At 45.9% G+C, this 23,940-nt stretch overlaps 1 protein-coding gene across 1 annotated transcript in view; it reads left to right on the top strand.

Moving 5' to 3' along the window:
* ninl (ninein-like) overlaps positions 1 to 23,940 on the top strand; it is a gene marked incomplete at its 5' end in the record, with an annotated part of 65,781 nt that extends 41,841 nt beyond the window's left edge. The window contains 24 exons of the mRNA XM_083988687.1: positions 327 to 467; positions 984 to 1,158; positions 1,736 to 1,846; positions 2,948 to 3,034; positions 3,855 to 4,008; positions 6,217 to 6,285; positions 6,520 to 6,650; positions 7,177 to 7,257; positions 7,843 to 7,908; positions 8,065 to 8,069; positions 9,321 to 9,458; positions 11,140 to 11,743; positions 11,792 to 12,393; positions 14,214 to 14,318; positions 15,555 to 15,624; positions 15,708 to 15,875; positions 16,035 to 16,130; positions 16,375 to 16,488; positions 16,937 to 17,062; positions 17,511 to 17,669; positions 19,505 to 19,618; positions 21,324 to 21,446; positions 22,831 to 22,944; positions 23,738 to 23,940. Of these exons, the coding sequence (XP_083844813.1) occupies positions 327 to 467; positions 984 to 1,158; positions 1,736 to 1,846; positions 2,948 to 3,034; positions 3,855 to 4,008; positions 6,217 to 6,285; positions 6,520 to 6,650; positions 7,177 to 7,257; positions 7,843 to 7,908; positions 8,065 to 8,069; positions 9,321 to 9,458; positions 11,140 to 11,743; positions 11,792 to 12,393; positions 14,214 to 14,318; positions 15,555 to 15,624; positions 15,708 to 15,875; positions 16,035 to 16,130; positions 16,375 to 16,488; positions 16,937 to 17,062; positions 17,511 to 17,669; positions 19,505 to 19,618; positions 21,324 to 21,446; positions 22,831 to 22,944; positions 23,738 to 23,929 (3,745 nt within the window). The 3' untranslated portion in view covers positions 23,930 to 23,940. The remainder of the gene's footprint in view (positions 1 to 326; positions 468 to 983; positions 1,159 to 1,735; positions 1,847 to 2,947; positions 3,035 to 3,854; positions 4,009 to 6,216; positions 6,286 to 6,519; positions 6,651 to 7,176; positions 7,258 to 7,842; positions 7,909 to 8,064; positions 8,070 to 9,320; positions 9,459 to 11,139; positions 11,744 to 11,791; positions 12,394 to 14,213; positions 14,319 to 15,554; positions 15,625 to 15,707; positions 15,876 to 16,034; positions 16,131 to 16,374; positions 16,489 to 16,936; positions 17,063 to 17,510; positions 17,670 to 19,504; positions 19,619 to 21,323; positions 21,447 to 22,830; positions 22,945 to 23,737) is intronic.

Below are 23,940 nucleotides of genomic sequence, written 5' to 3'. Positions count from 1 at the left end.
TAACCACCGCACCTCTCCAAATATGGAAAGTAGACTCCACCTAAAATCCAAGATGGCGGCGCAGTTCAAACCCCCGTAGTAGCGGCACAAAACAGACTCCTCCAAACCAATGGGAGACGTCACGGTGCTACGGCCGTTCTCTTTACAGTCTATGGTTACACGTCGTCATCAGATCCTGGGTCAGTTTGTCAGTGAGGGGGCGGAGCCTCAGGTTATTGATGATCAGCTGATTATTGATCACATTGTTTTCTCTCTGCCCTGTCACTAAACACACTACTCTTTTCTTCTCCTCCTCCTCCTCCTCCTCCTCCTCCCCCCCCCTCCAGACTGGTTCTGGACCAGACTTCCAGAGAGAGGGACAAGGTGAAGGTGGACCTGGATCAGGCCGACCAGAGGAACCTCCAGCTGGTCCGGGAGGTCGACGATCGCCATGCCAACATGGAGACGCTCAACCAGAGCAGGATCAGGTGTGTGTCTGTGTCTGTGTGTGTGTGTGTCATAGATATATATACTGACTAGATGGCGCCTTCTGCTTCTCAGCGTACGTCAACACGGCGGCCATCTTGGTCCGGGGTTTCTGACCATAGACATATAAACGTCTGACCAGCAGTCAGACCAGTCAGACCCTGTAGAACACATCTCACTGTAGTTATGCATGCATGTGTGTGTGTGTCTGAGTATCTAAATGTATGTTTAATATCATAAATCTATGTCTGACATTTATAATAAACCAAACGGCTTGAAAATGGGTTGAATATTCAGCGAGTTGTGGTGATGTTAATGGTTGATAGACCTCTAATGCAGGAAGTAGACACGGTTTCCCCCTCACCAAGATGGCCGCCGCGTTGACGCATTGCACTCAGTAGAGCTGCCTGGGAACGCAGCATCTAGTCAGTATATATCTATGGTGTTCTGCTCTGTGATTGGCTGCTCTGTGATTGGCCGCTGTGTGATTGGCTGCTCTGCTCTGTGATTGGCTGCAGGGAGCTGGAGCAGGAGTTCCGTGATAGGCTGACGGCGCTGCGCAGCCAGTCGGAGCAGGAGAACGAGGCGCTGCTGCAGCAGGTGGAGCGGGAGCGCGACGCGCTGCAGGAAGAGCTGCAGCTGCTCCGAGCTCAGGAGGCGGAGCTTCACTCAGAGCTCTGCTCCATCACACAGGTGTGATACTCTCTCCTCCTTTCTCCTCCTCCTCTTCCTCTCCTCCTCCTCCTTCTCCTCCTTCACTCAGAGCTCTGCTCCATCACACAGGTCTGACGCTCTCTCTCCTCCTTTCTCCTCCTCCTCCTCCTTTCTCCTCCTCTTCCTTCTTCTCCTCCTCCTCCTCCTCCTTTCTCCTCCTCTTCCTTCTTCTCCTCCTCCTCCTCCTCCTTTCTCCTCCTCTTCCTTCTTCTCCTCCTCTCTTTCTCTCCTCTCCTTCCTCCTCCTCCTCCTTTCTCCTCCTCTCTTTCTCTCCTCTCCTTCCTCCTACTTCCTCCTCCTTCCTCCTCCTCTTCGTCTCCTCCTTTCTCCTCCTCTTCCTTCTTCCTCTCTTTCTCTCCTCTCCTTCCTCTTCCTCTTCCTCCTCCTCCTCCTCTCTTTCTCTCCTCTCCTCCTTCCTCCTCTTCCTCTCCTCTTCCTCTCTTTCTCTCCTCTCCTTCCCTCTCCTTCCTCTTCCTCCTCCTCCTCCTCCTCCTCCTCCTCCTCCTCCTCCTCCTTCTTGTATGTTATTCATGTTGTGGTTGTCGTGGTGATGCAGGAGAACCGGCGTGTGGAGGAGGAGCTCTGCGCCGTGAAGATGAAACTGACCGAAGCTGAAAACTCAGTCAACAAACTGCAGAGAGACATGGACACACTGCTGCAGGACAAGGTACACACACACACACACACACACACACACATACACACACACACACACACGCACACACAGCGGTGATCCCCCCCCCCCCCTTTCTCTCTCTCCCTCTCCAGCCTCGAAACGCTGATGTGATTGGTCAAAAAGACTTTTCACGGATGCAAAAAACGCATTAAATCGAACCTGTTCCGAAAACTTTAATGACGGACGAAAGTTTGGGACTCTGTGTGTAAACATGATCAACACAGCATGAGGTCAAATTTATCTTTTGACGTGCGGCAAATTCGGACGAAAAAAACGGACCCAGTGTGCAAAGGCCTTAAGACAAGGCTGTCAAACATGCGGCCCGTGGGCCAGAACCGGCCCTGCAGAGGGTCCAATCTGGCCCTCAGGATGAATTTGTCAAGTGTGGAAATTTTAAATTGCACATATTTTTATCAAGACATTTCAGGTGGTTCATAATGTGTTTTGTAAAAGGATGGTTCAGTAACTGTAAACATACAAAAACAGAGGAAAATTTCAATTCTAAAAATATATTTAAAGGTTATTATGCTATTATTTTACTGGTCCGGCCCACTTCAGATTAAATTGTGCTGTTTGTGGCCCCTGAACTAAATTGAGTTTGACATCCCTGCCTTAAGACTTCCTGTGAGCAGCGAATCAACAGACTGATGATGATGTTTGATTTCACTGTTTCTCTCTAATGAACTGAACCAGTTAGAACCAGTTTGAATCTGTTTTACATACTGGACCTAATCACACACACACACACACTGACAGACACACACACACACACACACACACACACACACACACACACACACACACACACACACACACACACACACACACACACACACACACACACACACACACACACACACACACTCACACACTCACAGGTGTCAGGTGACCCGTCTTCTTGTAGCTGGTGAATTATTAAACACCGTTTCCTCTGTGACTTCTTCTCCTCGCTGTCGACTCTCTGCTCCGAACACCGACAGGATGTTTGTTCCATTGATCGATTGATTGGTTGATTGATTGATCGATTGATTGGTTGATTGGCTGATTGACAGCGACTCTGGACCAATGAGCTGCTGTGTTTCTGTTTGACAGTTTGGCAGCTTGGACTCGGCCGGTGCTGGACTGAGTCATGAGGAGCGTTTCTCTGAGATCGTCAAGGACTACGAGCTGCAGTGCAGGGTGAGTGTGTGTGTGTGTGTGTGTGTGTGTGTGTGTGTGTGTGTGTGTGTGTGTGTGTGTGTGTGTGTGTGTGTGTGTGTGTGTGTGTGTGTGTGTGTGTGTGTGTGTGTGTGTGTGTGTGTGTGTGTGTGTGTGTGTGTGTTCTCGGTGTTGAAGAAGCTCTAATGTCTGTTTGTGTTTGTGCACCTGAACGCCTCGTGTCGGTCCAACAGAAGATCAAGGTGAGGTCACAGGTGTGAGTCAGCTGATGATGTCATCACCTTCATCTGAAGTTGAAGTGTAGTTTGTGTTGGAGTGTGTTTCTGCAGTGTGTGTGTGTGTGTAAATCAGTGGTTCTCAAAGTGTCTGAGGATTTTTTAAATTTATTCATTTATTTTTATTTTGTGACTTTATTCTAGAATTTTTTTAAACCTTTTTTTTTGAAAATTTAACAGTTTTTTCTAGATTTTTTAAACCTTTTTTTCTTCCTTTTTTCGAAAATGTATCACTTTTTTCTAGAATTTTTTTTAAAGCTTTTTACCATTTTACCAGTTCTTTCCAGAAATTTTGCTAAAATTCTTCCAAAATTTCACGCCAGTGGCCCTAATTTGAACGTACATTGACTAAAAAAGTAACGTTCTTCAGTCTCAGAACAAATATGTGTATTTCTGGTGTTTGTTTCAAAATTTAGTCCAATGGGGGAAGATTGGTGGTCTAATTTGTGTCAATTTCGGGTCCTTGATGTAAAAAAGTTTCAGAAATGCTGTAATGTAAATGCTTGTAAATGCTGATAACTGTGTGTGTGTGTGTGTGTGTGTGTGTGTGTGTGTGTTGCGTTCAGGAGCTGCGGGACAGAAACGATGAGCTGAGTTCGGAGTTGGAGCTGCTGAAGAGTCAGAGGAGCGACAGGAAGTGGAGGAGGAGGAGGCGGAGAGGAGACACGACCGGTCTGGACTGGGACCAACAGCAGGGAGACGCCACCGGGACCGACTCAGGTAACCACGGCAACCACAACCACAACAATGATCAGCTATAAATTCATAACATCTCTGAAATGTCACTCAGTACGTTTACATGACACTTGAAAAAACTGAATTATTGCCTTAATCCGACTATAACTGGACAACTGAAGTGCATGTAAACACCTTAGTCCGACTGAAATCGGAGTTGAGAACTCCGATTAAGACCCAGATAATGTGATTGGAATTCGATTTTCCCCGTCATGTAAACACCTTAGTCGGAGTATAACTGGACAACGCATGTGCGCTGCTCCACAACAGTAGAGACGGCACCAAGTGGAGCAGAGAAGCCGCCCAAACCCGGCAAAGTAAAGAAAAAAAACCAACGTCAGCGCAGATTCAATACATCTCACACAGCGCCACCAGCCAGAGGGTTTTATTAAAAACGAATCCGGCCCAGACTGGCGCGTCTGGTCGGGAACTGCAGTTGAGAGTTTATTATTAAGCTACTAAGTTGTTTATATTCTGTTTTTTACGAGGTGACAGTAAAGTCAACAGGACAGGGGGGCCGAGGGAGTATTAACCCGCTGAAACAACGGGTGACGCCGCGTGAGGGGGCGGACCTCGTCAGTTATTACATTTTCTCAGTTGCATGTAAATTGAGACAAGGACAGAAGTCTGATTAGACGCCAAAATCTAATTTTGAGCCGAGCTGGATGAAGCTCTGCATGTAAACGTACTGAGTGAGTTGTAAAAAGTCAAAAAGCTGCTTCCAAACCACAGGAAGAGAAACTAATCAATGATTCAATAATCAATCAGCTGCTGATCAATGGACCGATCACTGATCAATACAGCTCCACTGGAGAATAAAGGCACAGCAGCTTCATTTATATATGGTAGCGCATTTCATACCAAGGGACAACTCAGTGTCCTTTACATAAAAACTAAACATTCAACAGTCAGAATTGGAAACGGGAAAAAAAAAAAACAGTTTTTAAATATTAAAATAAACTCAAAATAGTAAAAATTAGTAAAAACATTAAACATATAATTAAAAGCAAGAAAAAAGGAAAAAGGAAAGTATGGGAAAAAGCATGACATATTTGTATATATACAGTAGCCTATATGTGACACTGATCAACCTGATGTTAGTTTTACTGTGAAAGGATCTGTTTCCTGTTCAGTGTCTACAGCTCTGGAAAAAAATGAAGAGAGCACTTTCACAAATGTTTCTTAAAAGCATCTCTACATGTATGACAGTCATTCTTCTCTTTTCTTTTCTTTTTTAAACACCAACACAAACACAACTCATTCTCCTTAATGAGACACTGATGAGGTCATCACCTGACCCACATCTGGTTTTATATAAAAACCACTGCTGGGATTAAACATTGACATTATCCCACTAAAATGGGTTTATAAACTCTTCCTGAGTTAAAATATTCTTGCTGTGAACATGTTTTCTTTGCATTATTATAATTATTCAAGGTCTGAAAAGACTTCATATTTTTGTTATTTAGACTAGTTTAGTCATTAGCCAATAAAAGCTCTAAATGACAATATTTTTTTTTCAACTTTGGGAGAAATGTTGTTGGTAGTTGATATTTTACTCAAACACATAGTCTATGAATAGTAAAACTAGAGAAACTGATCATTTTGGGAGTGGTCTCTTCATTTTTTCCAGAGCTGTATATATATATATATATGACACAAGGTTGACCAGTGTGACATCTGGAGCTGAGACAGATGTGGTGTGGTGCAGTGACAGGTGTGTGACAGTAGGTGGAGCCAGAGCAGAGCAGAGCAGAGCAGGCAGCTGATTGGCTGCTGTCGCCTCCTTCAAAATAAAAGACCACACAATGTGAAACCTGAATGAACGACTGAACTGAAACTGGAATCTAGTAGAACCGGTCGGTGCAGGTTGACCTGTACACGCCCACACACACACACACACACACACACACACACACACACACACACACACACACACACACACACACACACACACACACACACACACACACACACACACACACACACACACACACACACTCTCTCCCTCTCTCTTCCATCCAGTTGTGTTTCCGTGTTGTTGTGTTTCAGTCTCACAGTGAGTCGCTGTCTCTCTGCTGCTTCACTGTGTCGCACTCTGACCTCTGTGTGTGTCTGTGTGTGTGTGTGTGTGTGTGTGTGTGTGTGTGTGTGTGTGTGTGTGTGTGTGTGTGTGTGTGTGTGTGTTTTCAGACGATTCAGACATGAAGCGCAGCCCGTCACCTGCTGTGAGGAAGAAACTGCAGCCGACTGATAAAACTGGTGAGACACACACACACACACACACACACACACACACACACACACACACACACACACACACACACACACACACACACAGACAGACAGACAGACACAGACACACACAGAGCTGTCAATCAAAGCCACAGAAAGCAGAGCTACAGCGTTTTAAAAGCTTACAGCACTAATGCAACTGTGTGTGTGTGTGTGTGTGTGTGTGTGTGTGTGTGTGTGTGTGTGTATGTGTGTGTGCAGCTCTGGGCTCTCTGGACAGTGTGTGTGTGTCTGGACCGGCCGTCAGCATCCAGACTGAACTGGCCCTGGAGCAGCTGAAGCAGAAACACAACCAGGAGCTGCAGCAGCTGCACATCACCATGGAGACGCAGGTACATGCAACATAGTCACAGCAGTAGGCTCGTTACCTTTAATTGTTGGTGCAAGCTATTTTTAGAACGGCGGAGCAGAGCCGTGAGCTGCTCAGAGCTACGCTACGGAGGCTCATTATGGGATTTCTTGGTTTCCCTCATCAAACTCATCAAATACACAATCCAACAACTCCACAACGCTCTGGTGGACAAGTTGTGAGCTGCACATTCACCACACTATGAGATAATAACACAACGTTACCACACAGAGTTGTTTTAGAGGGAAATTCATGTAAAACCACTGATGCACGTTGCCTTCAGGGACAGTTTTTCATCAACAGTCTCTGTATTTCCCTCTAAAACAACTCTGTAATAAAGTTGCATTTGAATGAAGCAGCAGATTATTAATCACTTCAAACCAATAAAGTGAATGTTAAATGTTCCAGCTGCTGTAACATCTGTAGCAGCTGCAGGTCTGGGATCAGATGAAGTTAATTAAATGAGTTAATTATGATTTATTAATGAACCCTTGGTTATCGTTCCTCAGGTGAACTACTACGAGCGAAGTCTGGAGCTGATGAGACAGAGCATGGAGGTGGAGCGCAAAGACATCAGCCAGGCCTTCAAGGTGACAGCAGCAGCATCTCATTTCCTACTTTACTTTATCTATTTGCACCGTAGAAATCAAGGACAGTTACAAAAACAGAACAGGAGAGGTTAAAAACCATTTAATACCTCCCTGATAGATACGGTAAAAGATTCAAGAACAATTCAGTAACAATAACAAGAAAGAAAGCAGCAAAGTGACTTATTATAACAAGAAGAGTGAAAATAAAATAAGTATAGTATGTATAGATAGATAGATAGATAGATAGATAGATAGATAGATAGATAGATAGATAGATAGATAGATAGATACTTTATTGTCTGCCCCAAAGGGTAGCAGAAATTTGTCTTTGACAGGGCTCATCACTTTACATACACTCAATAAAAACACAGTATAAATGTGAAATGGATTGTGTTGAGTTTTGATGAATCAGATCTGTGATGCAGCAAAGAGAGGATGAAGTTCACCAGTGTCTTGTTGTAGGAACGGACCTGAGAGTTAATGAAAGAATTCACTGAACGATTTGGAAGCGAATATGTGCAAAGATGAATATATTTCTAAATAAATGTGCAGGATTGAAGTGTTGGGTGTCTTGTTGTGTTTCAGCTGGAGATCAGTGAGCTGGAGGAGCAGAAGACTCAGGTGGAGCAGCAGGTGAAGCAGCTGAAGGAGGCGCTGGACAGACATGGAGGAGGAGGAGGAGGAGGAGGAGGAGGAGGAGGAGGAGGGTGGAGCAACGAGCAGGAGCGCAGGTGAGGAAGACAACGGACACTTTTCTGTCAGACTTACTCTCTTTTTTTTTTTTACTTTCAGTTTGTGTTCTTGTAGATCAGGTGTGTTGTATCGTTTAAACATCACGGTTTTCCTCCTCCATGATCAACGACTTCCTGTTTAGCTTCATGTTCCTCTGACTGATCGACGACCTGTTGGTGAAACTAGTGTCGACAAAGTGATGGAAAAGTTTGTCGTCGTGTTTTATTTTGAAATTTACCGGATGCTCGGTGCGTTTGACTTCCTGTGTGGTGCGATCTAATCGACGTGGATCGATGCGCAAGAAAAAGAGACCTGGGGCCTCATTTATCAAAAAGTGTGTAAAAGTGCTACTAAATTTTGACGTACGACGAAAAGCCAAAAATGGCGTACACCCAAAATATTTACACCCTTTTCAGATCTATCAAACTGTGCGTACGCACAACTGCCCGCAATTTCCATTGATAAATCACACCGGACCCAAGAAAAGTGCGGATGTGAACACGCCTCATATCCCGCCTGCTAAACGGCCCTACACAACCATATATGGTCAATGCAAATCAGCACGTGCATATTAAGTAGCCATGTGCACTCTGTAAACGTGTGGAATGACGTCAGTGGAAGACGGTGAAGACAACAGACGGATGGAGAGCGGAGAATGAAGCGGAGTTTCTCTGAAAGCGAGATACACGGTAACACGGCAATATCAGTCAGAAACATCATCTTGCATTGAAAGGCTACAATACAAACAAAAAACTCCCAAATCTAAATGAAACAGAACAGAAAGAAGAAGAATCATATTTATTCTGCCCCTTATTTTAGATTATGTCATAATAATTTATAGCAGGGTTTCCACTGCCAGTTACTATAACTTTGACACTTTGTCATCATCACCACCACTTGCTACTTCAAACAGTGTCCGCGCTCCTCTCTCCCTCGCACACTGCAGTTCTCTGACTCTGCAGCGGCGTCACCAATTCCTCCTGTTCTTCAAAAAGCGTGTAAATGCCGGTACGCCATGGTCAGACTGGTTGTAAATTTCTGCACTTTCTCCCGACAGGTTTTGGTTTGATAGATCCCAAATAAGGCGGAGAAAAGTGCGTACGCACAAAACGGGGGAAAGAGCGTGTAAAAAAACGTGTATCCACAATGATAAATGAGGCCCCTGCTGTGTATTTGTGTCGGACGGCGGAGCGGAGACAGAAACGCTCTGATGGACTTGACTGGGATCGAATTGCTGTGGCGTTCGCAAGAGAGTCGTGTTCAGAGACACGTTCACCTGTTTTGTTCAGTTTGTTCACAAAAACCAGAACCAGGTGTGTTTTATTTCCCAGAATGCAGCGGGAGCGTGCAGAGCTGGAGCAGAACTTCGCCCGTGAGATCGGTAACCTGGTGCAGAGGCTGAGCGGAGAGAAGGAGCAGCTGGAGGCCGAGCTGCAGCTGAAGATGGACCAGCAGCTGATGGCGCTCAGGTCAGTCTGGAGGGGGGGAGGGGGGGGTTTCCATCAACCACATTGTTTTTATTAAGGTGAGACACTACAGGTGAAACATTTAAATAACAGATATCACCATGAAACTGAGACAAAAACCTTTTTCTGTTACAAGTTTTGTCAAATTTTAAATAATTAAAATTAAAATACTGTCACCAGCCCTAAAAAAACATCTAATGTCTCCATGTTTTTAGTAATAAAATGTTGTATAAATGAGGCTGTGAATGATATATCAACAATCCCCTCTGTAAAAACCTTCAGGATATAGAAAGGGATCAAAGTGGAAGGTTTGGTGTCTGTAAGTGCTGCTGAAGTGGAGATCCTTTCCACTGTGAGTGCAGTAACAAGGGAGTGAGCCGTATCGCCATAATTAGCTTAGCTCAAACACTGGAAGTGTATAGGTAGTGTTAGCCTGCCTCCACCTAAAGTCGCTAATTAGCTTAGCTCAAACACTGGAAGTGTATGGGTAGTGTTAGCCTGCCTCCACCTAAAGTCATCAGAGAAACTCTTCAGCAACTCTAAACGGAAACCGGCGGGCCGATCTTCGTCTCAGAGCTGACAAAACTCTCCGGTAAGGCATCTTGAGCGGTCAAATGCCGCTAACGGGACGAGATCGGTCAAAACGGAGGGTTCAAGCAAAGACGCTTTATTTTGGTTCAAGCTAGCTACATCGAGGGTAGGTTAGCTTCCTGTTTCAAAGTAAAAGCACAAATTCTATCGTCATGGTTTTCTGTATGTAAAGGGCAACGGGTGTTTTATTTTGTGAAAGTAACTGGAAGTGCGTTGGTCACAACGGCTAGCTTGAGTAGCGCCGGATTCATCCCAACAAAATTGTAAACAGCTGGTATTTAGACAAATTAACGACACACTGCTGATCTAAACGGCTACTTTCTCACCTAAACATGTTTGAAATGTGGATAAAGTGATATATTTACAGAGTTTAGAGCTAAAATGAAACCAGCTTCTGAGGCAGGCTAACACTACCCATACACTTCCAGTGTTTGAGCTAAGCTAATTAGTGACTTTAGGTGGAGGCAGGCTAACACTACCCATACACTTCCAGGGTTTAAGCTAAGCTAATTAGCGACTTTAGGTGGAGGCAGGCTAACACTACCCATACACTTCCAGTGTTTGAGCTAAGCTAATTAGCGACTTTAGGTGGAGGCAGGCTAACACTACCTATACACTTCCAGTGTTTGAGCTAAGCTAATTAGCGACTTTAGGTGGAGGCAGGCTAACAGGATACACTTCTAGTGTTTGAGCTAAGCTAATTAGCGACTTTAGGTGGAGGCAGGCTAACACTACCCATACACTTCCAGTGTTTGAGCTAAGCTAATTAGCGACTTTAGGTGGAGGCAGGCTAACACTACCCATACACTTCCAGCATTTGAGCTAAGCTAATTACGGGCGATACTGCTCTATCTCCCTTGTTACTGCACGCACAGTCGAAAGGATTGTGTCTATCTGCTGGTCATGGACTCAGGAGTGAGGCAAGACACGAAAAAAAATGCTGACGTATCCCTTCAAAAAAAGACATGATAGAGAAGAGAAAAATCCCATAATCTGTAAATTGATCGGTGCATCAATAATCGGTGTGTTAGCGTCTCACCTTAAACTCACTGGTTGTAACACGCGGCTCCGTACGTGACCATGTGGCGACCAGAGAGGAGGCGGAGCTACAACACGCCGACGGCCAGCGCCTCCTCCTCCAGCAGCTGCAGGAGCAGAGAGGATTCTGGGAGCAGCGCCTCGTCCAATCAGAGCAGGAGAAGCTGCGGAGCGAGGAGGAGCGGGAGCAGCGGGAGGAGGCGCTCCGTCGGTTGACCCGCCGGCTCGGCCAGTCGGAGGCCTGCGTGGAGCAGCTGGAGGCGTGGCTGCAGGAGGCGCGCTCCCAGCTGGAGGAGCAGGAGCAGCTGAGCCGACGGCTGGCTGCGGAGAAGCAGGAGGCGCAGGAGGAGGCGCAGCGCTCCGTCTGCAGACTCACGGCGGAGCTGGACTCTCTGAGGACGGACCGGGTCCGGCTGATCCAGGACCTGAAGGAGCAGGCGATGGCCGTGGACCGCGTCTCCGAGGAGCTGGAGCGGAGGAGGAGGAGGAGGAGCGGCGAGGAGGAGGAGGTGCAGCGTCTGCAGGAGGCTCTGGCCCAGGAGCAGGAGGAGGCGCGGCGTCTGGAGCAGGAGAACCGGAGCTACGGCGGCCTGGCGGACCAGCTGTCGACCCAGATCGTAGAGATGGAGGAGGAGAACTCCTCGCTGCAGCGCCTCCTCGCTGAGAGGGAGGGGGAGATCTCCTCCCTGCAGCACCTCCTCGCCCAGAGGGAGGGGGAGATCTCCTCGCTGCAGCACCTCCTCGCCCAGAGGGAGGAGGAGATCTCCTCGCTGCAGCACCTCCTCGCCGAGAGGGAGGGGGAGATCTCCTCGCTGCAGCACCTCCTCGCCGAGAGGGAGGGGGAGATCTCCTCGCTGCAGCACCTCCTCACCGAGAGAGAGGAGGAGATCTCCTCGCTGCAGCACCTCCTCGCCGAGAGGGAGGAGGAGATCTCCTCGCTGCAGCACCTCCTCGCCCAGAGGGAGGAGGAGATCTCCTCGCTGCAGCACCTCCTCGCCGAGAGGGAGGAGGAGATCTCCTCGCTGCAGCACCTCCTCGCCCAGAGGGAGGAGGAGATCTCCTCGCTGCAGCACCTCCTCGCCGAGCTCAGCGCGCGGCTCAACGCCACCGCCGACCTGGCCGCGTCGCTCCGCTCGCAGCTCAACGCCAAGGACGCGGAGCTGGGCCGCGCGCTGGAGCAGAAGCGGCTGCTGCAGGAGGAGCAGCAGGAGGCGCAGCGGGAGAGGAGCAGAATGAGGAGGCAGCTGGAGGAGCTGGAGCAGCTGGTTCTGGTTCTGGAGGAGGTGATGGACCCAGCGAGTCCACACAGGTTGGTCCGCATGACGAGCCCGACCTGGATCGACCAGAATCCGGTCCTGAATCCGGTCCTGAATCCGGTCCAGGGCTGTGTCCGAAATCACCCCCTACTCACTATATAGTGACCAGGCCATTTTGTAGTGGTGTCTGAATGTTTAGTGATTATTAATGTTCACTATATAGTGACTGAATCTATCCCACGAGATATGCAAGATATCCCATCATGCATTGTGGTCACGGATGGCCGTTACCACAGCGGCCCAGAGCGACCGGTGTAGCTACCAAATAAATGCAGTAGTGACCGGTGTAGCTACCAAATAAATGCAGTAGTGACCGGTGTAGCTACCAAATAAATGCAGTAGTGACCGGTGTAGCTACCAAATAAATGCAGTAGTGACCGGTGTAGCTACCAAATAAATGCAGTAGTGACCGGTGTAGCTACCAAATAAATGCAGTAGTGACCGGTGTAGCTACCAAATAAATGAAGTAGTGACCGGTGTAGCTACCAAATAAATGCAGTAGTGACCGGTGTAGCTACCAAATAAATGCAGTAGTGACCGGTGTAGCTACCAAATAAATGCAGTAGTGCAGCAGCCTCAATAAATGTGTCCAGCTGCCAGAGTTGTCCGGTCGCGGCTTCCACAGACTCCCACAACAAACATCAGAGCAAATTTCCCAACAAGCGTTATAAACTGACCACAGACTCTGGATAGCGATGCTAATTCCTGTTAGCCCGTCTATGAGGTTTTACATTAACGTTAGCATTAAGCTAGCGGACGTTATGCTTAGTTGTGACACTGGCTGTGTGTGTTTTGAATGTTGTTTCAAACTATGTGGGTTTGATTTAACATCTTTGATGCTTAAATATATATATTACCGCTTAATATATTGCTTTACTCCTCTACACCGGCCCTTACCATGGTTGTATCCATGGTACCTGTGTACCTGTGTGTACTGTGCGGCGGAGTAGTGTCCGAAAGTGTTTTTTTATTTGACCAGTGAGTCACTATATTGAATTCACTATATAGTGAGTAAGGAGGAGGGAGTGAGGGAGTGATTTCGGACACAACCCTGGACTCGGTCCAGAATCCGGTCCAGAATCCGGTCCTGATGAGAACTAACCTCCGTCTGCTGCTGCTGCTGCTGGCCACGCCCCCCCTGCGCTCTGATTGGCTCTCTGTTGCTGATGACCACGCCCCCCTGCGCTCTGATTGGCTCTCTTCTCGGAATGCTCTAACCTCATCACCTCATGGCCGCCTCTAACCCAATGACATCATCCTCTAAACGCATGACATCACTGACTCAGTAACGCACGTCTGTTTGTTTCCTGTTTGTCTGAACTTCAGAGTAAAAGCCTGAAATTAATTCTGATGATGATGATGATGATGATGATGATGATGATGATGATGATGATGATGATGATGATGATGATGATGATGATGATGACGATGATGACAGCCAATGATCAATGACAGTCGATCAATAATCAATTAGAACTTAAAGGTGAAACTGAAGCCTGAGGAGGAGGAGGAGGAGGAGGAGGAGGAGGAGGAGGAGGAAGATAAATGAGGAGAAAGGAGGAAGATAGAGGAAGAGGAAGGAGGAAGATAGAGAAGAAGGAGGAGGTGGTGGAGGTGGATGTGGAGGAAGATAAAAGAGGAGAAAGTGGAGGAAAAGGAGGGGGAAGATAGAGGAGGAGAGGAGAAAGGAGGAGGAGGATAGAGAAGGAAGATAAAAGAGGAGGAGGAAGAGGAGGGAGGAGGAGGAAGATAAAGGAGAAGGAGGAGGAGGAGAAAAGAGGAGGTGTGACTCTGACCTCCTGTGTCTCCTCAGGACTCAGATGGAGGAGGTGCGGTCGGAGAACGGAGCTCTGCAGGAGAGACTGAGCCTCCTGCAGCAGGAGGTGCAGAACCTGGAGGAGCAGCTCTCCAAGAAGAGGTGAGGAGGAGGAGGTCCAGAGGAAACCGGTTCAGACCGGAGGAAACCGGTTCAGTCTGGAACCAGTCATAGGTTGTGTCCTAACCCCCCTCCTCTCTATATAGTGACCAGTTGTTGTAGTGGTGTCTGAATGTTAAGTTATTATTAATGTTCACTATCTAGTGACTGAATCTATCCCATAATTCACCGCCAAATGTAGTGAACATCCGATGGTCACTAACCGGAGCAAGATATCCCATCATGCATTGCGGTCACGGATCGACGCCGTTAACACAGCGGCCCAGAGCGACCGGTGTAGCTACCAAATAAATCAATAAAGCAAATTTCCTAACACAGACTCTGGATAGAGAGGCTAATTTCTGTTAGCCCGTCGATGGTGTTTTACATTAACGTTAGCATTAAGCTAGCGGACGTTATGCTTAGTTGTGACACTGGCTGTGTGTGTTTTGAATGTTGTTTCAAACTATGTGGGTTTGATTGAACATCTTTGATGCTTATATATATATATATATATATTACCGCTTAATATATTGCTTTACTCCTCTACACCGGCCGTTACCATGGTTGTATCCATGGTACCAGCACCGGCCGCTACAATCGCAGTCGGAATGTTTTAATTACGCGACGTAATACATCATTAACTGTGCGGCGGAGTAGTGTCCGAAAGTGTTTTTTTATTTGATTTGAGTGAGTCACTATATTGAATTCACTATATAGTGAGTAGGGAGGAGGGAATGAGGGAGGGGTTTAGGACACAACCCTAGATAGATAGACTAGCTGTATATGTGACAAATAAAGTACCTTTATAGATATACACATAGCTGCTGCCCATTGGAACGGAACGTCGCCGCCGCCATCTTGAGGAGGAGGAAGTATGAGTTGTTATGTTTTGTTTTACCTCGTACTGCCGTTGGTGACATGCATTACCATAGATAACATACAAGGAACTCCCTCCCAAGATGGCGGCCGCGACGACGTGCCTGACATGAATGCAGCATCTAGCTACGTGTTTATATCTATGAGAACCAGTGACATATGACTGGTCCTTCAGACGGTTCAAACGGGTGCCCTCTTTTTCTCAAAATATTTAAACTTTTGAAAAATGTTATCACTTTTTTGGAGAAAGTTTCCTTTTTTCCCCTTTTTCCCCCTTCTTTTTGAGAAATTTTGCCACTTCTGTCTAGAAATTTTTTAAAGTTTTTTTTTTTGAGAAATATTTACCTTCTTCTTCGTCAGGAGGAAAGTGGAGGAGCTGGAGACAGAACACGAGAGGAGCAGAGAAGAAGAAGAACAGCTGCACAGAGAGGTGAGGAGCTGTTGGTCCTGATGATGTCATCATGACCTCATAATGACCTCATCATGACCTCATCATCTCTCCTCCTCCTGCAGAACTCCCGCTACAGAGAGGAGGTGCTGCAGCTGAGCAGCAGGAATCTGCAGCTGAGCGACGACAACGCTGAGCTCAGCTCTCGTCTCCGTGGGGAACAGGAGTCGGTCCGGATGCTGCGGGAGCGCCTAGCAACCGTCTCCAAGGAGCAGGAGGAGGGAGGAGCTACGGTGAGAGTCACACGTCACATGACCTGGTCTCCTTCACTCTGAGGAGGTTCTGATCCTGTGATCAATACGATGGATCGCCAGGTGTCTGTGTGTCCTCACGCTGCTCTCTGATTGGCTGCTTCTCCTCACGCTGCTCTCTGATTGGCTGCTGCTCCTCAGGTGCAGCGGCTGCAGGAGGCGGCGGCGCAGCAGGAGGCGGTGTGGATGCAGGAGAAGACGCTGCTGGAGAGAGAGATGCTGAGCTGCAGGGACAAGGTGCCGATCAATAACCAACATCTGATCAATAACCAACATCTGATCAATAACCAACATCTGATCAATAACCAACATCTGATCAATAACCAACATCTGATCAATAACCAACATCTGATCAATAACCAACATCTGATCAATAACCAACATCTGATCAATAACCAATATCTGATCAATAACCAACATCTGATCAATAACCAACTCAGTGAAGATCAATAACTCAGATGTTGTTGTTGTTGTTGTCCAGCTGGGCCGTGTGGCGGCGCTGGAGGCGGAGCTTAGCTCGGCGACGCTGCAGCAGCAGCGGCTGCAGGACGACAAGGACCGACTGCTGCGAGACGCCGTCGCCCACGGCAACAAGGTGACAACACAACAACAACAACTCTTCTCTGACTCTCAGAAGCTTCGCTTTCTCTTGAAATTTAACAACTTTTTTTTCTAATTTTTCCTTTTTTTGAGAAATGTTACCTTTTTTTTCTACAATTTTCTGTAAACTTTTTTTGGGGGGAGAAATTTTACCAGTTTTTTCTAGATTTTTTAAAACTTTTTTTTTTTTGAGAAATGTAGCATTTTTTTCAAGAAACTTTTTTTTAGAAATGTTACCACTTTTTTCCAGAAATTTTGCTAAATTGTTTCCAAAAATTCTCGCCAACGGCCCTAATGTGATCCTATATCTGTCTGTCTGTCTATCTATCTATCTATCTATCTATCTATCTATCTATCTATCTATCTATCTATCTATCTATCTGTCTATCTATCTATCTATCTATCTATCTATCTATCTATCTGTCTATCTATCTACCAACCAGGTGGCGGCGCTGCAGAGCTCCGCCCTCTCTCTGCGCTCGCAGCTCGACGCCGTCACTCAGGAGAAACGAGGCCACGCCCAGGAAGTGACGCAGCTGCAGAGGAACCTGCAGGAGGCTCAGGACCAGGTCACTGATCACACTATTGATTATTGATTAATGTGACTCCAATATGGCGGCCTGAACAGCGCCATGTTGGATTGGCCGGCCGAGAACCCGCCCACTGGCCTCGAAGCAGCTGTCCACGGAGCTGCTCGGACCTGTCACTCAACGTTTCCGCGCCCTAATTGGCCAGAGTTTTAACCTAATAACAGTAAAACGGTAGAGTTAAAAAACACCCCCCCCCCCCCTCAGAGTGTGTGCGGGGGTAGAAACTATCGGTTGAGACCAGAAAACGTTCTGACACCAGGCTTTGATCATGTTTATTGAGGATGTAAAGTGGGTGATTTTAACATGGGGGTCTATGGAGAATGCTGCTTTCTGACACCAGCCCCCAGAGGAAGAAGAGGGGATTGCAGCTTCACTTCTCAGACCTACAACTGCCCCCTTGGTCCTGACTCTCTGTGTGTGTTTCTAGGTGCAGCAGCTGGAGAGCAGCACCAGGAGGCTGCAGGAGGAGAAGGAGCAGCTGTGTCGGGCTGTGGAGCAGCAGGAGGAGCAGGAGGAGCGGGCCTCAGTGGTTCTGCAGGAGGAGACCCACAGACTGACGGTCCAGAACCAGCAGCTGCAGCTCAAGGTACCAGACTGAGCCGGACTCAGGTGGACTCAGGTGGACTCAGCGGTCTGGTGTTCTCTCTGTAGCCGTGTTTCCATTGTTGTGGAAATTTCCTTTAACTTGTGAGAGAGAAAACCATAAGTCCAGCAAAGAAGGGTTTCACTTAAAGCAGAAGTGAGCGATCCGGTGGTTTTGGCTAATGCTGCGTTCCAGGCAGGCTTTTGAAACCGTAAGTTACAGCTTCAAGTCACGACTTACGACTTTGTAGCGTTCCAGGCAACCCACTCGTGTTTCTCCGACCTGTTTTACCTGTGAAAGTCACTATAACAGCCACTCGTAACTTCTGACCCGTGAACTCGTACCAGATCAAACTGGTACGACTTTACAGGTCGGAAAAACACGAGTTACGAGTTGCCTTGAACGCACCATAACTTCTTGTCAGCAGATGGAGTTAGCAGCCCCCGCCCTCGTCATGGATCTATTGGTCCTCGTCCCTACGTCACCACATTCAGGCACATCCCTTGGCTGCACACATAGAGAGGACCGCCCCTTTATGCTGTTCTCTCTCCTCATTGGATAAAGGTTGTAGGATACAAGGAAAGTTTTCTCCTGGGCTCAGAGCAGAGCAGAGTGACTGACAGACCCGTGTTTCAGACCAAACACTCTATAGAAGTGATTGCTGTCGGAAGATACAACTATTTAAGACTTAGATTAACACAAACATTCACCTTACTTCTGCTACTTTATTTGATCTTGCAAGAGGTGGACTGTCATACACACAAAAGTCTGTACGAGAGTCCACACTGAGATTTGGTTACATCAGGTTACATAGGCACAAGAGCAGGAAGGAGCCATGTGCTCCTCCTTGGAGGCAGCATCATGCATTGTCCAATTACATTATTGCATTCTTGCAGAATAAGTTTGCATAGTTTGCACGAAGCGCTTTTGGCACATCTTGGGTTATTATAAAATCAACTTGTATGTAAAGGCAGGAAGCTTGTGGTTGTCTGTAACCGAGGGTCTGTTGTGGTTTTTTCACACCTCAGCGAGTCGACATCTCTTTGACATCTCACTGTGGTTTTGAACATGGAGACAACAACTGTTTACTTGAGCGTAGTCATCCTAAAATAACAGGAACCCAGTGGGACCTGTATGCTGCCTCATGCACAGCACAAAGTGCAACTTGCACTTTCTTCAAGGTTCACCTAAGGTTCATGAACATACATCTTCACAGTTCAATCAAGGGTCATAAACATAGAAATCTCCATTACACCATCCAAAGTGATTTGAATTACTGGGAAATGTGCATTAAAAGAAATTAGAATCCTGTGTGTTTCCATCTACGGACGTTGCCCTCCCGTGATTTAGCGCATATGTTTATTACCGTCACAACGCGACCTGTCCGTGTGTGTGTGTGTGTGTGTGAGAGAGAGACTTTATTAATGGTAGCCTACACGCTGGATGTGCTGGTTGATAAGTTTGGTTTTTACTGAGGAGGAACTATGAAGAACTGTGCAGTAACATCATTATGAAGGTGTGTGGGGGCTTTTATTTTGTAGTGAAACCCTGATGTTGTCTTGTGAATGAACTGCAACACGGGAGCAGTTGGGGTGAAAGTGGCTACGTCACTTAATTTGCATACAGTTGTTTCCATCCCATTTGAATCAACCAAAACCGGCCCTAGCAGCGGATTTCAGTTTGTGCAAATCAGGGGATTTTAATTAGAATCACATCTTTTCCATCATCATTTTCCGATGCGATACATCTCGATGATCTAAACAGCTGATGGAAACGCAGCTTGTGACTGAGCGGTCCGGTGTTCTCTCTGAGCGGTCTGCTGTTCTCTGTGTGTCCAGCTGTCGGAGCTGCAGCACCAGGACCAGCAGCTCCACCAACTGACCCAGGACCAGCAGAACCTGAGGAGCAGACTGGTCCAGCTGGAGACGGAGAGGAACCAGGCCGAGCAGCAGGTGAGACTCTGATCTGGATCGGTCTAGACACAGACGTAACTCACTGTAACTAATTACCAGGAAAAGTAACTATTGCTATTATTTATACAGTAGATATAACTTTAAAGCAGAAGTCAGGTGAATGTTTGTGTTAATCTAAGTCTTAAATAGTTGTATCTTCTGACAGCAATCACTTCTATAGAGTGTTTGGTCTGAAACACGGGTCTGTCAGTCACTCTGCTCTGCTCTGAGCCCAGGAGAAAACTTTCCTTGTATCCTACAACCTTTATCCAATGAGGAGAGAGAACGGCATAAAGGGGCAGTCCTCTCTGTGTGTGCAGCCAAGGGATGCGCCTGAATGTGGTGACGTAGGGACGAGGACTGTTATGGTGCGTTCAAGGCAACTCGTAACTCGTGTTTTTCTGACCTGTGAAGTCGTACCAGTTCGATCTGGTACGAGTTCACGGGTCAGAAGTTACGAGTGGCCGTTATAGTGACTTTCACAGGTAAAACAGGTCGGAGAAACACGAGTGTGTTGCCTGGAACGCTACAAAGTCGTAAGTTGTGACTTGAAGCTGTAATTTACGGTTTCAAAAGCCTGCCTGGAACGCAGCATTAGCCAAAACCACCGGATCGCTCACTTCTGCTTTAAATATGCAGTACCACAACTGCATTTCTTTCTTTTCTAACTCTTTATTTATAGATAATTTCCATATTTTAGTACAGAGAAAAAAGGTGAAACAGAAGTCATTTGCTGTAGGACATGCAGTTGTTTTAAGAGTATCTGTAGTGGGTTTTGTGAAGGCGTTTTTACTTTAGCCAGCAAAACCTTTAGAAGATAAATGTCAGTTTTACTCGATGCATCCGGCTTATTTCCCAGATGGAGAGTTGTGAATGATACGTTGATACTGAAACACAGAACCTTTTGAAATGATTTTTGCCACTTCCCTCCAGAACATCAGTCACTCCGCTGCCATGTCGTTACGTTATAACATAACAAAACAAACTGCTTGAAAATCGGTCAAAAACTACGACGGAGTATTAGGGCCACACTGAGAAATAAAAAAATCACAAACTTATGTTATGCCTTTTTTCTCATAGGAAATGTACGACTTTATTCTCTTTTTTTTCCTCAATGTGGCCCTAATAAAAAACTGATCCAGTTCTGGTTATTTTAGTAGAACATGAACCAGAGACTGGTTTGAGAGGGAGGGGGGGACTGAGCCAAGATGGCGGCCGCGTGGCAACTCTGCCGTGTCATTGGTCAGCAGCCTCAGTGACTCATCCATCTTATATCTATGCATTAAAGCAGCAGTAAGTGATCCGGTGGTTTTGTCTAACTTCCTGTCAGCAGATGGAGTTAGCAGCCCCCGCCCTCGTCCCTACGTCACCACATTCACACACAGAGAGGACTGCCCCTTTATGCCGTTCTCTCTCCTCATTGGATAAAAACTGTAGGATACGATAAATGTTTTCTCCTGGGCTCAGAGCAGAGCAGAGTGACTGACAGACCCGTGTTTCAGACCAAACACTCTATAGAAGTGATTGCTGTCGGAAGATACAACTATTTAAGACTTATATTAACACAAACATTCACCTTACTTCTGCTTTAACCTCGGTCTCTGTCCTGCAGGCGCTGCAGGCCGACTCGTCCCTCTCGCTGCTGCGGGCGCAGCACCTGCGGCAGCTGCAGCAGCTGCAGCAGCGGGCGGGGGAGGGGGAGGGGCTGCAGGAGCAGCTGGAGCTGCTGCAGGAGCAGCTGCAGGAGGAGCAGAGGAGGAGGCAGCAGCTGGAGGAGGCGCTGAAGCTGCAGGCGCAACAGAGCTGCTCCCAGATCAGCAGCAAGCAGGTGAGACAGGAAGTAGAGCAGCACCATGGCAACAGGAAACTACAACAGGGATCAATAGAATTATTATAATTATTATAATTTCTTTAAGATTCTTAAAGTTTTGAGATTAGTTTGATGGTTTGTTCGAATTTAAGTGTTGGCGTTACGTCACCAACTTTAATTTTTTGAAACATGATACATCTCCTTATTGTCTACTTGCCAATACCCGGAAATGTTGAGTACCCCAAAGTTTTATGTTAGAAATAGATAGTATGGGTCCCCAGTATTCTGAAACTGCCGGATGCTAACTTATATATATTGGGCAATTAGCACAATTGACATAATTAGCATAAATTAGCATAATTGCTATGGGCAATATTTCAACAAAATTGACTTGGCTGATCTGGGCAATATTGGAGTGGTTTTAGGGGTTATTGATGATGCTGAATCCATTTCTGACATTTTCAAAATTCAAAATGGCTGTCTAAACCGGAAGTGACCAGATTTTAACCGCCAGTGGGCCGATTTTGATGGATTTCAAAATCTGGTCACTTCCGGTTTAGACAGCCATTTTGAATTATGAAAAGTCAGAAATGGATTCAGCATCATCAATAACCCCTAAAACCACTCCAATATTGCCCAGATCAGCCAAGTCAATTTTGTTGAAATATTGCCCATATAGGCAATTATGCTAATTTATGCTAATTATGTAAATTATGCTAATTGCCCAATATTTATAAGTTAGCATCCGGCAGTTTCTGAATACTGGGGACCCATACTATATATTTCTAACATAAAACTTTGGGGTACTCAACATTTCCGGGTTCACAATGGGGCCCTATGGGCTGGCAAGTAGACTATTTTTATTTCTTTTTCTCAAAATTTTTAAACTTTTGAGAAATGTTATCACTTTTTCCTCAAATTTTTAAATTTGTTTTGAGAAAGTTTACTTTTTTTTCTAGAATCTTTTTAAACTTTTTTTTTTTCATAAATTTTGAGAAATTTAACCACTTTTCCCCAGAAATTTCACTAAAATGTTTCCAAATTTTCCCGCCATTGGCCCTAATTTGAACGTATATTCACTAAGAAAGTAACGTTCTTCAGTCTCAGAACAAATATTTGTGTATTTCTGGTGTTTGTTCCAAAATTTCGTCCAATGGGTCCGTGGTCTAATTTGTGTCAGTTTAGGGTCCTTGATGTAAAAGTCTCAGAACCGCTGTTGTAAGAGCACCAACCTTTCGTGCCTCTCATGTGGCTTTGACACACGAAGGAAAGCCTCAATAATGATAAATATGAGTGTGTGTGTGTGTGTGTGTGTGTGTGTGTGTGTGTGTGTGTGTGTGTGTGTGTGTGTGTGTGTGTGTGTGTGTGTGTGTGTGTGTGTGTGTGTGTGTGTGTGTGTCAGGACCAGTATGAGAAGGCCGTGTCCTCTCTGCAGCAGCGGTTGGAGGAGCTGGAGATCAAACTGAAGTCGGTGCGTTCGGTTCTGCAGGAGAAGGTCCAGCAGCTCAAAGAGCAGGTGAGTCGAAGCTTCATTATATTTAACACTTGTTCATTTTAACAAGTTTATTATTAAAAGTACCAAACAATCAATAACTACTGCAGACCTCTGTAACCCCCTACTATTCATTTTATAAAAAATATCTCATGGTGTGTACAACCGACCCTTCAAACTGGCATTTAAAGGGTTAAAATCCTGTAAGTGATTTATTATTTGGTATTTTTGAGCAGAGCTGAAGTCGTTCAAGAGATTTATGCAAAAAAAAGTAGAAAAAATATTGATATATGACGATTTTATAGCAGTTCCGTGTGTTAATAATCAATACACAAATATTTGTTCTGAGGCTGATTAACGTTACTTTCTTAGTCAATGTACGTTCAAATTAGGGCCATTGGCTTTGAATTTTTTTAATTTTTAAGTGAAATTTCTGGAAAAAAGTGGGAATATTTCTCAAAAAGAAAGTTTTAAAATTTCTAGAAAAAAAAGTTTTCAAAAAATAAATAAAAAATCGTGAAATTTATCAAAAAGTTTTTAAAACCGACCCTTCAAACTGGCATTTAAAGGGTTAAAATCCTGTAAATGATTTATTATTTGGTATTTTTGAGCAGAGCTGAAGTCGTTCAAGAGATTTATGCAAAAAAAAGTAGAAAAAATATTGATATATGACGATTTTATAGCAGTTCCGTGTGCAAAGGGTTAATAATCAGTACCAGATATCGGTCCAATATGATGTTAGAGATGAAAGTGGAGGAACATGAATGAAACTCTGTGTGTGTGTGTGTGTGTGTGTGTGTGTGTGTGTGTGTGTCAGATGGTGAAGAGCAGGAAGTCAGCGGCGCTGTTAAAGGACGTGTACGTGGAGAACGGCGAGCTGATGAAGGCGCTGCACGTCACCGAGCAGCGGCAGAAACACGCCGAGAAGAGGAACTTCCTGTTGGAGGAGAAGAACTCCGCCCTCAACAAGCTGCTGAGGGATGTCGTGGCCGTCGCCCTGGCAACGTAGCTGCTGCTGCT

Source organism: Trachurus trachurus, assembly GCF_905171665.1.
Source record: "Trachurus trachurus genome assembly, chromosome: 15".
In the NCBI taxonomy this organism is placed as follows: Eukaryota; Metazoa; Chordata; class Actinopteri; order Carangiformes; family Carangidae; genus Trachurus; species Trachurus trachurus.
The sequence above is the reverse complement of the archived record's forward strand: the minus strand, read 5'-3'. Positions and strand labels throughout refer to the sequence as shown.